At 41.0% G+C, this 16,006-nt stretch overlaps 1 protein-coding gene across 5 annotated transcripts in view; it reads right to left on the bottom strand.

Moving 5' to 3' along the window:
* Positions 1-16,006, bottom strand: part of cast (calpastatin) — a 204,764-nt gene that overhangs the window by 61,152 nt on the left and 127,606 nt on the right. For all 5 annotated transcript variants that reach the window (XM_060836848.1, XM_060836856.1, XM_060836866.1 and 2 more), the window contains 9 exons: positions 15,913-16,002; positions 15,036-15,131; positions 14,433-14,495; positions 13,893-14,018; positions 11,764-11,820; positions 10,798-10,854; positions 6,806-6,895; positions 4,516-4,611; positions 4,257-4,319 (listed from right to left, as the gene is read on the bottom strand). In XM_060836848.1, the coding sequence (XP_060692831.1) occupies positions 4,257-4,319; positions 4,516-4,611; positions 6,806-6,895; positions 10,798-10,854; positions 11,764-11,820; positions 13,893-14,018; positions 14,433-14,495; positions 15,036-15,131; positions 15,913-16,002 (738 nt within the window). The remainder of the gene's footprint in view (positions 1-4,256; positions 4,320-4,515; positions 4,612-6,805; positions 6,896-10,797; positions 10,855-11,763; positions 11,821-13,892; positions 14,019-14,432; positions 14,496-15,035; positions 15,132-15,912; positions 16,003-16,006) is intronic.

The raw sequence follows: 16,006 nt of genomic DNA, 5'->3' as shown, positions 1-16,006 counted from the left end.
GCTGAAGTCTATCAGGTCTCACTTGTACAACATACACAGCAGAGTGTGGTGGACAATATCTCCAAATTCACCCTTCTTCAGGGCTCAGTTACAGTTGCACTTTATGTTTCCACCTGACATTGGACATCATATATTTGCAGTTGAGCATGTGGTGCTGGAAAAGCACAGCAGGTCAGGCAGCATCCAAGGAGCAGAAGAATCGACGGTTTGGGCATAAATCCATCAACAGGAATTCCTGATGTCAATTCTCCTACTCCTTGGATGCTGCCTGACCTGCTGTGCTTTTCCAGCACCACACTCTTGACTCTGATCTCCAGCATCTGCAGTCCCCACTCACTCCTATCATGTATTTGCACACTGGTTCTTTATATAAACAATTTTTGTGAGTATCTTTCAGGGGTCAAGATCTTTTTCAAAGATCTTGAGATTTCCTTCAGATGGGAAATAGGAAAGGAGCAGTCACCTTTTGGGTGTTTACTATAGTCCCCCCAATAGAAGCAGAGATGTGGAGAAACAGATTGGGAAACAGATTTTGGAAAGGTGCAGAAGCCATAGGGTAGTAGTCATGGGCGATTTCAACTTCCCAAATATTGATTGGAAGCTCTTTAGATCAAGTAGATTGGACGGGGCGGTGTTTGTGCAGTGTGTCCAGGAAGCTTTTCTAACTCAGTATGTAGATTGTCCGACCAGAGGGGAGGCCATATTGGATTTAGTACTTGGTAACGAACTGGGACAGTGATGGGCTTGTTAGTGGGTGAGCATTTTGGTGATAGTGACCACAATTCTGTGACTTTCACCTTGGTTATGGAGAGAGATAGGTGCATGCAACAGGGCAGGTTTTACAATTGGGGGAAGGATAAATACAATGCTGCAAGACAGGATCTGAGGAGCATAAATTGGGAGCATAGGCTGTCAGGGAAGGATGTCGTTAAAATGTGAAACTTTTTCAAGGGACAGGTACGATGTGTCCTTGAGATGTATGTCCCTGTCAGGCAGGAAAGAGATGGTCGTGTGAGGGAACCTTGGTTAACGAGGGAGGTTGAATGTCTTGTAAGGAGGAAGAAGGAGGCTTACATAAGGTTGAGGAAACAAGGTTCAGACAGAGCGTTGGAGGGATACAGGATAGCCAGGAGGGAGCTGAAGAAAGGGATTAGAAGAGCTAAGAGAGGGCATGAAAAATCTTTGGCGGGTAGGATCATGGATAACCCCAAGGCCTTTTATGCGTATGTGAGAAACAGGAGAATGACGAGAACGAGAGTAGGTCCAATCAAGGACAGTAGTGGGAGACTGTGTATTGAGTCGAAAGAGTTAGGAGAGGTCTTGAATGAGTACTTTTCTTCAGTATTTACAAATGAGAGGGACCGTATTGTTGAAGAGGAGAGTATGAAACGGACTGGTAAGCTAGAGGACCTACTTGTTAGGAAGGAAGATGTGTTGGGCATTTTGAAAAACTTGAGGATAGACAAGTCCCCCGGGCCTGACGGGATATAGAATATAGAACATAGAACAGTACAGCACAGAACAGTCCCTTGTGCCGACCACTGATCCTCATGTATGCATCCTCAAATTTCTGTGACCATATGCATGTCCAGAAGTCTCTTAAATGTCCCGAATGATCCTGCCTCTACAACTGCTGCTGGCAATGCAATCCATGCTCTCACTACTCTGTGTACAGAACCCATTTCTGACATCCCCTCGATACTTTCCTCCAACCAGGTTAAAACTATGACCCCTCATGTTAGCCATTTCTGCCCTGGGAAATTGTCTCTGGCTATCGACTCTATCTATGCCTCTCATTAGATATATCCTAGGCTTAAATGGGAAGCGAGAGAGGAAATTGCAGAACCGTTGGCAATGATCTTTTCGTCTTCACTGTCAACGGGGGTGGTGCCAGGGGACTGGAGAGTGGCAAATGTTGTGCCCCTGTTCAAAAAAGGGAATAGGGATAACTCCCGGAATTACAGGCCAGTTAGTCTTACTTCGGTGGTAGGCAAGGTATTGGAAAGGGTACTGAGGGAAAGGATTTATGAGTATCTGGAAAGACACTGCTTGATTAGGGACAGCCAGCACGGATTTGTGAGGGGTAGATCTTGCCTTACACGTCTTATTGAATTCTTTGAGGAGGTGACCAAGCATGTGGATGAGGGTAGAGCAGTGGATGTAGTGTACATGGATTTTAGTAAGGCATTTGATAAGGTTCCCCATGGTAAGCTTATGCGGAAAGTCAGGAGGCATGGGATAGTGGGAAGTTTGGCCAGTTGGATAGAGAACTGGCTAACCGGTCGAAGTTAGAGAGTGGTGGTAGATAGTAAATATTCAGCCTGGATCCCAGTTACAAGTGGAGTTTTGCAGGGATCAGTTCTGGGCCCTCTGCTGTTTGTAATTTTTACTAATGACTTGGAAGAGAGAGTCGAAGGGTGGGTCAGTAAATTTGCAGACGATACGAAGATTGGTGGAGTTGTGGATAGTGAGGAGGGCTATTGGCGGCTGCAAAGGGACTTAGATATGATGCAGAGCTGGGCTGAGGAGTGGCAGATGGAGTTCAACCCTGTCAAGTGTGAGGTTGTCCATTTTGGAAGGACAAATAAGAATGCGGAATACAGGGTTAACGGTAGGGTTCTCAGTAAGGTGGAGGAGCAGAGGGATCTTGGGGTCTATGTTAATAGCTCTTTGAAAGTTACCACTCAGGTGGTTAGAGCTTGTAAGAAGGCCTATAGTGTATTAGCATTCATTAGCAGAGGGACTGAATTCAAGAGTCGTGAGGTGATGTTGCAGCTGTACAGGACCTTGGCAAGGCCACATTTGGAGTACTGTGTGCAGTTCTGGTCACCTCATTTTAGGAAAGATGTGGAAGCTTTGGAGAGGGTGCAGAGAAGATTTACCAGGATGTTGCTTGGAATGGAGAATAGGTCGTACGAGGATAGATTGAGAGTGCTAAGCCTTTTCTCATTGGAACGGTGAAGGATGAGGGATGACTTGATAGAGGTTTATAAGATGATCAGGGGAATAGATAGAGTAGACAGTCAGAGACTTTTTCCCCAGGTACAACAGAGTGTTACAAGGGGACATAAATTTAAGATGAAGGGTGGAAGGTGTAGGGGGGATGTCGGGGTAGGTTCTTTTCCCAGAGAGTGGTGGGGGCATGGGATGCGCTCCCTGTGGGAGTGGCAGAGTCAGAATCATTGGTGACCTTTAAGCAGCAATTGGATAGGTACATGGATAGGAGTTTAAGCTAGGACAAATGTTCGGCACAACATCGTGGGCCGAAGGGCCTGTTCTGTGCTGTATTGTTCTATGTTCTAAAAAAACAAAAGAGGTCCTTCATTCCATCACGTCTGCACCGACCTATCTGCACTAATCCCAATTTCATGCAATTAGCTCATTGCCTTAAATGTTATGACATTTCCAGTGTTCATCATGTATTTATTAAAGATTGAGAGGTTTCCCACCTCTACTACCCTCCCAGGCAGTGCATTCCAGATTCCCACTACCATCCAGGTGAAAAAAAGTGTCCCTCAAATCCCCCGAAAACCTCTTGCATTTTATAAAATTATGCCTCAGAATAATTGACCCTTTTTATCCATCCTGTCCATACCCTCATAACCTAATTCATTTCAATCAGATCCCCTGTTAGCTTCTTTGCTTTAAAGAACAGAACTTCAACCTCCAACGCTCCAGGGGAAACTGCCCCAGCCTATTCATTCTCTCTTTATAGCTCAAACCCTCCAACCCTAGCACCATCCTTGTAAATCATTTCTGAACTCTTTCAAGTTTCACAACATCCTTCCTATAGGAGCGAGACCAGAATTTTTGAATGCAGTATTCCAAAAGTGGCCTAACCAATGTCCTGCACAGCCGCAACACGACCTCGCAACGTGCTCTGACCAATAAAGGAAAGCATACCAAATGCCTTCTTCACTATCCTATCTACCGACGACTCTACTGTCAAGGAACTATAAACCTGCACTTCAAGGTCTCCTTGTTAGCAACATCCCTTCAGGACCTTAACATTAAGTGTACAAGTCCTGTCCTAATTTGCTTTTCCAAATGCAGTACTTCACATTTATCTAAATTAAACTCCATCTGCCAATCTGTGGTCTTTAGACCATCCAATTAAGGTCCCGCTGTACTCTGAGGTAACCTTCTTCACTATCCAAGCAAAGTTATAAGAATCAATGAATTACAAATTATGCCTGGAAGTTTCACTGTAGTAAATCAAATTCTCTACAATCGATAAAGAAAGACTTCAGCTTTACCTTCTCTGTGACCTTTGGTCTTGCACCTGGCCCAGTAGACGAAGGAACCCCTTTAGCTTTATCCTGTTACAATTAACAAATTTTATTAATAGAAGCAGAATTAAATAGAATGGAAGCCAGCTGGTAAAGCAGCAACATAACTACAACTAAAATGTCATTCTATGAATACTATTTTAGAATGCTTCCTATTTTCGAAACAGATTTTCTTTGAAAACAGAAAAACTACAGGCTTCTCTCAAATTGATTATCTGAACCGAACCTTCGAGTCTGGTTGATCTTTGAATCTGTAATCAGGGGGTATAGATTCTTCAGTTTCTCCCACTCGTTCAGCCTTCTTCTTGTCAGCATCGGATTCCTGAAAATCATAAAATGCTTATATTCATTTCGTTTGTGCTTCAATAAGAGGAACCTGCAGCTCAGCAGATCAGTGACCATTTAGAAAATTGGAACCGTGCAACCATAGAAAGGTTATAGCCTAAAAAGAGGCTATTCAACCCATTGTAGCAGTGCTGGCTGAATAAATCAGCCACCCAATCTAACCCCACCTACCAGCACCTCATGTGTAGCCTTGCAGATGTTTCTGGCACAAAGCCAGGTTCCTTCAAAATGGGTTAAGTGTTTCTGCATCATTCACAAACAGGGGAGCAAATACCAGTTTGGTACAACCTTTGAGTGAAAATGTTTCCCCATGCCTCCTCTAAGTTTTTTACCAAGCATCTTAAATCTGTGCTACCCTGTAACTGACCTCTTTGTCTGAGGAAACAAATATTCTCTGTCCACTTCATTCAAGTCCCTTATTATTTATATACTTTGATAAAGTAAGCCTCTTAGCTTTCTCTTTTCTAAGGAAACCAACCTATCCAATCTTTCTTTATACCTGCAATTTTCAAGCCCTGGCAATATTCTTCAAAATTACCCAAGACTCTGAAAAATGTCTGCAAAAAATCTAAAGTAACTGTTATAGAGAGCTCTCGTATTGATTCCCTAAGCCTCTCAGACTATGTCTTGTTCCACCTTTAAGAAGCTTTCTAGAAATAAGCTCCTTAATTCCGTATTTTGGTCAATTGCCTAATTTCTTCCTCAATGTTTCCAAAACAAATTATGTCTGATCACATTCCTGTGAAATATCTAGAGATTACTACACTAAGTCTGCATTATGATCTCTGTAGAGACCAATAATGTGTTTATTATCTTAGAATTTTAAAAGAAGTCATATTCTAAAGAACAAAGCCACAAGATTCATAGAAGAATCAAGGAATATGAAAACTAATAACTATACTCTATATTAAATAGTCTATTTATATTGAAAGTATGATTAGGTATTTTCTAAACCAAACTTCTTAATTCAAAATTTCCTTCTCTGCCTATTTGGGTTACATAACCCCAAACTCAAAGTCATTGCATCTAAAATTGGAAAACAGACCACTTTGTCTTTGTACTTCCTTGTACTTCATCAAGCACAATTTGAGTTTTCTTGGGTCTCTGCTTATTTTAAAATCTTCTCCAACCATCCTTGGGTGTAACCTCACCATCTTAACTGTAGCCACCTTGGATCAGAACTCTCCTGGTTCCAATTCCTGGTTCTTCAACTCCACAGACTTTTCTCTAGAACTCTCTTTTCTCAGCTCGTCTATCCCTAGAAGTTCAACACATCGTTAAAAGCCCTTCAGTCAACAAGAGTTTTAAACTCTTTTATCCAGAACATATAATTTCAAATAAACTGTTCAAAAGTAATGTATTACCATCTGCAGTCAAACTGTTCTGAACTAAACTAAACACTAAAACTTCACTTGAGACTAGACCACTCACAATTAACTCACCCCTATTTGGCAACTCCTTTTCTATTGTGTATCTCCTAGGCAATTTGGTTATGAGATCAGTTAATGGAAACCCAATGCTTTTCTTAAAATCCGAAATCTTCTTTCAGAAACTCCTCTCTTGCTTCCAACCCAAGTACTCCACCCCACCCCACCCCACCTCCTCACAGCTTGACGGAAATGGGAGAGGACAGTGCTACCAATTTAAATTGGACAAATCAATATTTGTTTCGTAAACAAAAGGACGAACATTAGATGCAATAGCAGGAATTGTATTCAAAGACTATAAGTATTAAGGGTTATCAATGATTTATATTCTCATCACTCTGAGTAAGTATATTTTGGTGCTTTTAATGCAAGTTTTCCTGGCATTAGGTCAAATGGATCTTCAGCCTTTAAAAATAAGTCTCAAAATATCATGTAATGCACTCCCAAAGCTTTTCTAATTCTTGACCACACTCTTCTAAGACAAGCTTCCAGTTACTTGGCCTAATATTTCCTCATGATTTTCTGTACTAAATTTTGTTCAATAACTTTGCACTGAAATACCCGACTATTTCTTACTACATGAAGTGCACAATGTAAACACAAGTTATTGCCGGCCTGTTATTTAGTTATTTAGTGCTACCAAATTGATGCACAAATGTGCGAGATTTCTGAAATAAATGGACTGGCCTATAATGTTCAACTATTCAAAGTTTAAAAGTTAGAAGCAAAAAATTTCATTTCTACCTTCACTTCAGGACCAGTGTATTTTGGAGCAGAATTGTCCGGTGCTTCTGATGGAAGTGTTTCAGCAAGCACGTCAAGTGGATCCTCATCCTTCAAAAACAAAATAAATTTGTGTCAAAGCTCAGCAGCAACATATTCTGACAGTGGTGAAAAATGTCATGATAAACAACCCAAGAAACCCATGCTCACCCTGAACTGATAATTGCCTGACATTCTTCTCCTGGATGAATGACCTGACATTGGGAACATGAAGCAAAATAATTCTGATTCTGCTTTCAACATGCACTGATTGGTGAAATTGAAATTTGGTTTTGTGAATACATTTGGTACACATGGGGAAGTACTATGCAGATTAATAACAAAGGGTTTGAACAATGTTTGCAAGCATGTTGCACTAACAGGTCTGCTCTGGTATCATGTGACAAGATTATTCTTGCATATTGTATCTGATTTACTAAAACGATAGACTGGAAATTCAATTGTCCTGTTTTCTGCTATTGGATGTATAATCCACCATGGGATGTGAACACTGCTGGATGTGGTAGCATTAATTTCACATCTCTAGTTGCTCTCAAGAAGGTGGCAGTCAGCTGCCTTCTTGAATCACTGCAGACCATTTGGTGTGGGTAAACCCACAACACCATTAAGGAGGGAGTTAGAGGATCTTGACCCAATGACACTGATTGAAGTTGATATAGATTAGATTAGATTCCATACAGTATGGAAACAGGCCCTTCAGCCCAACAAGTCCACACCAACCCTCTGAAGATTAACCCACCCAGACCTATTCCCCTATCCTACATTCACTAGTGCAACTAACACTATGGGCAATTTAGCATGGCCAATTCACCTGACCTGCACATCTTTGGATGGTGGGAGGAAACCCATCGAGACACGGCGAGAATGTGAAAACTCCACCCGGACAGTCACCCGAGGTCGGAATTGAACCTGGGTCCCTGGAGCTGTGAGGCTGCAGTGCTAACCATTGAACAACCGTGCCGTTTCAAGTCAAGACAGTGAGCAGCTTGGAGGGTCATTCAAGTGGTGGCATTCCTCTGTATCTGCTGTCCTTGTCCATCTCTATGGTCGAAGGTGCCTTGGTGAGTTTCTACAGTGCATTTTGTAGATAGTGTACACTGCTGTTATTGTGCGTCAGTGGTGGAGGGAGTGAATGTTTGTGAATGTGGCAACAATCAACAATCAAATGGGCTGCTTTATCCTGGAATGAGTCAAGTTTCTTGAGTGTTGCTGGAGCTGAAGTTATTCAGGAAAATGAGCAGCATTTATCACTTTCTTGATGTGTGCCTTGTAAATGTTTGTCAGGCTTTGGGGAGTCAGGAACTGAGTTACTCATTGAAGGATTCCTAGCCTCTGACCTGTTATTGTAGTGTTTATATGGCTAGTCAGTTCAGTTTCTGGTTAATGGCATTCCCGAAGATGTCTATTAATGGAGGATTCAATAATGGTGATGTCGATGAATGGCAATGGATGAAGGTTAGATTCTTTTTGTTGGAAATAGTCCATATCTTACATTAGTGTAACAGGAATGTTACTTGTCACTTCTCAACTCCAACCTGGATACTGCAGAGCTTTCAGCTGATCTTTTCATTATGGGATCACTTCGTCTATCACTTCCTGCTGTCGCTGTTTAGTGTGCATATAGTCCTTTGTTAACATTTCAATTCTAGGTATGCCAGCTGCTGCTCTTGGCATTCACTTATCCACTCCCTGAATCAGGGTTGATCCCTACAATGGTAATGGCGCAGTGAACAGTGCACAGGGCCATTTATGCTACAGGCAGTGGTTAAAGACAATTCAGCTGCTGCTGGTAGCCCACAGCACCTCATGGGTGTCCTGTTTTGAGTGGCTACTTCTGTTCTAGATCTATCCCATTTAGCAACATGACAGGACCACAAAACATAATATAGAGTGTTCTCTGTAAAGATGGGTCTTAGTCTCCATAATTACGGAGTATTGATCATTCTTTTTGCTATTGTCACGAACATATGCATCTTCTTCATATAAATTATTGATGAAATGGCCAGACAGACATTTCCTGAGTGTTGGCTGGTTCACTACCAGCTGCTAACCTAACTGGTATCTTTCTGGATTCAGCCTGCTCAGACAGTAGTGGTGTTACTGAGCTAATCTGAATAAGGGCATGGAGGGACCTCACCTTGCCACCCTCAATACTTCATCCAACTGCTAGTGCACATGAGGACAGTACTAATGATCATCAGAAGGTTTCCTTGATAGTATGTGCCTCTGTTTTTTCAATACCCAGGTTGATGTTAGGTAGTCTGACCAGTTTTACTCTTATTTAACCTTTTTGTAGCGATTAGGTACAAATAAATAGTTTTGCAGACAGCAGCAAAAAGTCGACGACATTGCTGTGGATCTGGAGTCACATGTAGACCAAACTGCATAAAGATAGTAAACCTCCTTCCATGAAGGAAGAATTTGTGAACTGAATGCATTTTTACAACAATCCAGTTGTTTCATGATCATCATTACAGAGACCAGCTTTTAATTCCAGATAAATTATTAATTGATTTAACTTCCCAGTTGTCATAGTAGGATATGAATTGACATCTTTGGAACATTGGTCTGAGCTCTGGGCTCAGTAAAATTACTGCTATACTACCATTGACAGTGGAAGACCCAAAGATGGTGGACAATACAAACAGCCAAAGGACAAATGCATTATGACTGTTCTCAGGGCAACTCACATGAAAGAGGGGCACGAATTCCATCATGCAATTACACACCAATTGCACAATGACTGAGTGATAAGTCTTTGCAGCTGTGGGATCATTCACTGTTAATAGGCAGGGTCTGCAGAGCTACATGTGTCCAACGAATGGTTCCTACGTCATCAGGAAGCCCACTCCTCTGCACAGCCATATACCCTATCACCTTGGAGATGTTTCTCTCTCACGAACAGAATGAAGTCCTCTCCTCCACTTCAACCTATTGGTCACCTCCAGACACATTTATGGCTACCAACTGCGAGATGTTACTCATGCAACCAACTCCTGACTGCAAGGAACTGGTTGCGAAGAAGAAAATGGTGAGATGGTGATCTTCCCAGCCCATGGGGTGCTGTCCTCATACTTTGTTTAGCCTCCAGGTCTTTACAAAAGAGATATTCCAACTGAGTCACGAACTTCTATTGTGAAATATAGCCAACTGCAACACTGCTCTTGTTTCATCCCAACAAAAGTCTAGTGTTCCCAGAAGACCCTCATAGAGAAGGGCATTTCAAACAAAGACCCCTTACCCCTCCCTCCTCACACTGGTTCCTCTCCGTACCTCTTCCTCTGTGAGTCCTGTTCATGTTGCACAACATGTGACTCTGCACTAATGCCTGCATACTTACAGAAGGCTATGTCATTTTCTTGGCCTGTCATCAGCAGAAATAGTCATGGTTTTTCCACCAAGGTGGCATCTCAACGTAACTTCTTGAGAGGTCCTCTGAATAGCCCCGGAAATGGGCTCATCTCTGCTTGCGAACATTTATTTTAGGAGTGATTAAAGAGGTTGATCTCAGAACAATTACTGGTCAATTTTACTATTTGTGTATGGCAACAGCCCACTGATGTCTGAGACCTTATGATCTGCCCTTTCAAGCCCTTGGGGCACACAGGAGGTGTGCTAATATGTATCAATCCAGTTATCTCACAACACGTGCCCTGCACAGAGCAGCCAACAGTGATTCCTGTACTGCAGGAACGGTGAGTACCTATTGAGCACCACTAGAAGTTAGGAGATTGAATTTTAAGCACAATATTGCTAACTTGAAGGAGGAACTTTGGGACCATTAGAACTTTAAATGGTATAATCGAGTAAGAACTACCCTGTGATGATAGTGGAAAAGGTCCTTGATGAATGAGATGTGAATGGATCTGTTTGTGCGATTCCTCTGCTGCTGTTTGCTGCCAGCAATTTCACACTTTACTTTTTTCTCCCCCCCCCCCCACCCCCCAACTTACCTTTGCATCACTTTTACCCGCAGAAACTGTGGCAGCTGTAGAAGCTTTCAGAGGTGCCTTTATTAAAAAAGAAAGAATATCACAATTGCTGTTTCAGTTTCACTTGCAAGCATTAAACAACTTTGGGTTTATCCCAACCATTTCTCCACGCTTTACTTACACCTGAAATGTGATATGCAAAGTCATATGAGACATTCTGGGGACGATGACAGTGATAAATGCTCTTAGTAATCAAGGCATCTGGACTAATAGTCTACAAACTGGATAGAAGGTGTTGTAAGCAATGCTATCAAAACACTGCCTGCTCACTGACTGGTTCTGCCAGGTTCACTTGCTTCCAGACCTTGTCAAAGTTTCAGACCAAACATGGACAAATAAAGCAGCTCCCCTTTATATTTAATGGCATTGCTAAGAATGAATCCCAACCAAGAGGCTCAATACATCCAAGACATAGCAGCCACACCTTAAATATTTATTCCCTTTGCTAGACAGCAATTAGTCTTTTAACAGAGACATACACTGAAGTGCTATGTATCTTCACAGGAAATTTTGCTTGTGCTTGTGCAGCACATTCTCAGTTGTTGGGCAGTTGTACAGTTGCAAAGCTTAGAGGGAACATGAGCCAATGTGATAGGAATGTGTACCCAGCTCTTCCTATATTGGACCTCCGCAATCCATTTGAATGAGTAGACAGGGCCTTAGTTAATTGTCAGAACTGAAAGAAACAGCAAGTTAGCACAGAAGATGTGCTCAAGACCACAGGTGGAGTCAAAGTCAGACTGGAATGATTCATTTGCCATCATTATACACATTGCAGCTGATGTCTTCAAGTCCCCGGTTTGATCGATATGATGGACACAGTGGGCCAAAGGCCCTTTTTCTGTGCTGTACAAACTCTCAAAACTCTATGTTTCTGCTGTAAACAGACTTCACACAGTTCATATTTTACTATTCTTTATCACTTACCTTTACTTCATTTTTACTCGCAGAAACTGAGGCAGCTGTTGAGGCTTGCAGAGGTGTCTTTATAAGAAATAAAAAAACATTTAACTTTCACTTTCTCTTCTTGTACTATGTTAAAGTTTTCAGTATTAGTTCCAAACATCTCTTCAGATTTTCAAAGTAACATTTAATTAAATTTTAACTTTAAATATGCAATTCAAATCTTAATCATATTGTTCAACTGAATATGGTGCATGATAGTACATGAATGATAAGAATCTTATATCTGACACATCTTCATTGCTCTCCCTCTCAGCTGCTGTACCAAGAGTTCTCATTGTTCATATTTCAACCTTCATCTTAACTGTTCATGTTCTTTCTCCTCTGATTTCATTGTTCTCTTACCGTCTCTAAGTTTCTCCCCATGTGCTATTCATGACCATTCCCTTGATCCTGCTGTCTCACATAGTCTTGCTAGTCCAATCACACAGGTAAGACCATTTCTGATGGTTTCTTGTATCACCACCACCCTCGTCCCCATTCCCATTCCAACCTGATCTCCCTTTGTCTCTAGGGGGAGGAAAAATAAGTATAAATGCATTTACAATTGCTCTTTCAAAATTCCAACTGTCTAACCTTCACATCATCTTCACAATGTTTCTGAAACTATTGATTTGCTCAATCATGCCTTCATCTCCACATCTGATGTCCTAGTCCCTCATATAACCTTTATTGGCTCTAAGTTCCTCTGCTGTTTCTGCACTGTCACTGGTCCAAAATCCCAATACTCCAATCTGGAAAACACTGTAGTTGCACCTACACAACATGGATTGCAACAGTTCAATAACGCAATTCACTATCACTTTTCCACTTACAAATAGGGACAGGCAATAAATACTAGCCTAGCAAGTGAAGACCACATCTAATTATCCAAATGGAGAGAGACTTAAGAATACTCTGGTACAATGGGATTTGTGTGTCATTGCACATGAATCTCATACATATGCCTGCAAATACAGCAAGTGATCAGGAAGGCAAATGGAATGTTGGTCTTTATTGCAAGAGATATGGAGTATAAAAGTGTGTTATAGTTTTGCAGGGCATTGATGAGACTATAGCTAGAGTGTTGTGCAAAGTTTTGTTCAAGTTACTAAAGGAAGGACATACTTTTATTGGAGGCAGTTCAGAGAAGATTGATTCCTGATTGAAGGAGCTGTCTTATTAGGAAACTTTGAGCAGATTGGACCTACACTCAATGGGACTTAGAAGAAAAAGAAGTGATCTTATTGACATGTGCAACCTTTTCTGAGGGTTTTAACAGGGCAGATGCTGAGAGGACATTTTCCCTTTTAGAGGAATCTAAAATTTTAAAAGAAAAGGTATCCATTTATGATGAGGACGAGAAGGATCATTAGCATTTGGAATTCTTTATCACAGACAGCAATGGAGGCTGAGGGGGGTCACTGAATATTCAAGAGTGGGTTGGATAGATTTTTGATTAACAAGAGAGTCAAATGATGATCTGGCAGGAAACTGAAATTGAGACCATAATCAATTCAGCTTGATTGTATTGAATGGCAGAACTGACAGGATGGGCCACACAACCTATTCCTTAGGAACTTGGTGATAAAGCAGGCAGAATCTTCAAAAAAGTCAAAATGCTTTTACAAGTATTATTACTGGTCATCCTTCATGGGGATATAAAGTGCTAGAAGATGACAGCTGTGTCAGCAGCCTGGGGGAAGTATGCCCCGACATCCAATTTGCAGTACCATAATACATTAAATCACACTTCAAAGCCGAGATATCAAATAGAGATTGAGACTGAGCCATGAGGGATATTAGGACAGAACATCAGCTGCTCAATTAAAGATGTAGGTTTTAAGGAGCTTAAAGGAGAACAGATTAGGGAATGAATTCCAGAGTTGAGTGTGCTGGCAGCTGAATGTGATGAGAAAAAATGGCAGCTATGTAATGGTTCCTGGGTGACACGAGGTAACAGAGCAGGGGCTGGAAGATAAACCATTACATGCATTTCTCTGGCTGTGGCTGTACAGTGAATGCTGAATCATGTAAGTGCCATTCTATCCAGCAGAATGGTGCAGGATAGTCCTCTAACCTACAATCTGGAATAATTACGAGCCGACACATACCTGCTTCTGCATTGACAGTGGAACTGCAGAGTGAGAGGTTGCAGCCGAGCATTTTGAAACTGGAGCTGAAGAGCTGAGGTCAAAGTCTGCTGACAGAGACTCCAGGACGTCATCGTCTGTTGGACCCTGTGATTATAAGAATTATTGAATTATTACAGAGATAATTACTACTCTCCCTTTCACTCTTCCTCCACCTTCAGCATAAGGACCACCACCTTTTCCTGGCTACTAATAATTTGACGAAAATTCACTGGACTCAAAATATTAACTCTGAATTCTTCCCGCAGATGCTGCCACACCTGCTAATTTTCTTTAGCAATTCCGATTTTTCGTGCTGAAATATCTTTACTGGTCCCAACATTGTCAATAAGCGTATTCAACTTCAACCAGTACCATTAATAAGCTATTAATGTGTTGCTGGTCAAAGCACAGCAGGCCAGGCAGCAAATAAGCTATCCCAAGTGACCATGCCAAATACAATCCTGTAGAGTTTCCCTGAAAGGAATAAAATGATCTCACAAGAAGAAAAGACATGTTTACCTTCCCTTTTTTCTCTGGTTTTACTCCTGGACCAGTGGAGAATGAGGCTGCTTTATCTTTGCCCTGAATCAAGAAACCCATTTTATATGATTATAAAGAATAAAGGTAACTGGTAAAACAGCACAATAAATATATAGAAACACTTCAGCATTCTGTAGCATTGTGTCTCATAATGTCAATGTGAACTACAAATAATCAAGGTTAGAAGTTACATGATACCAAGTTATGGTCCAATAGATTTATCTGAAATCACAATCTTTCGGAGCGCTGTTCCTTCATCAGCTGAAGTGACCTGGTGTGGCGCGACTTCTGACCTTGTCCACCTCAGTCCAATACTAGCTCCTCCACATCATACAAATAATCAATAAAAAGTTGACATGAAAAGGCACTTAGCTTCTACACAGCAAGACTGAATGACCAAATGTGCAATGGTTATTTTGATTATCAGACAAATTTTATTTTGTAATTCTGTCAGGTTTAATTTGATTTCTACTACTGCAAAGTCAATTATGTGTCTTTTATTATTAGAATGTTGTGGAAATGTTTTTCAATGTTCACTCATTAAAGTACAAATTGATCGAAATAATGTTGGCTTGACCGAACCTTCAGATCAGGCTGTTCTTTAAACCTGTAATCAGGGGGTATGGATTCTTCCCTTTCTCCCACTCGTTCAGCTTTCTTCTTATTAACATCTGATTCCTAAAAATGAACAATTATTCAAAATCAAAATTCAAATTTTATGATTAAATATCCATACATAGTGCTTCAATAAAATGACAAATGGAACTAAGTGTATCAAGACTTAGAAAAAGATGACTCCAAATGTATGTAATAAGATTGATAATGAAAATGACCTGAAGGATACTCCACATGCACTTCCATGCTATATAAGCTAAAACAGTTTAATGCATAAATCAGAGGGATTGGGATTGTACATGCCAGAAGTATATGGGAAGAACATCATCACAGCCTAATCCATCATGAGATTTGGTTCACTTACACACACTCAACCACTAGTGATCCACCAGACAAATATTCCAAATCACTTTCTCAGTTGACAGTGATTATTGTCTTTGGGTTCATTTTTTAAAGATCAAGGTGGTTTCAGTCAGAAAACCAAGCAACGGCAGACAAAAATAAGTTGAAGTACCTTCAGATATTTTTCAGCATGAGGGACATTATATATTCATAAAGGTATTAATGCAGAAGAATCAGGAAAGTTACTTAATCATACCTTGAGCAAGGGGAAGTTTTAGATTTGCTTATGTATTAAAATGTGCAATCGATTCACAAATAAGAGGAGCTAAGCATAGAACATGGTACCATTACTATTATTGTTGGAGTTGGGTAACGGCAATACTCCCAACAGAACATTTTCATAAGAATAGCTGTATATGTAGCTCCAACATAAAAAGGATCAATGTATGATGCAACAAATATTGAAAGGTTAAAAATATCAGTAGAGAAATTTCATTTGTACCTTCACCTCAGGACCAGTATATTTTGGGCCTGAATCATCCGGTGCCTCTGATGGAAGTGTTCCTGCGGGCAGGTCAAATGGGTCTTCACCCTTG

This window comes from Hemiscyllium ocellatum, chromosome 2, assembly GCF_020745735.1.
Source record: "Hemiscyllium ocellatum isolate sHemOce1 chromosome 2, sHemOce1.pat.X.cur, whole genome shotgun sequence".
NCBI lineage: Eukaryota > Metazoa > Chordata > Chondrichthyes > Orectolobiformes > Hemiscylliidae > Hemiscyllium > Hemiscyllium ocellatum.
The sequence above is the reverse complement of the archived record's forward strand: the minus strand, read 5'-3'. Positions and strand labels throughout refer to the sequence as shown.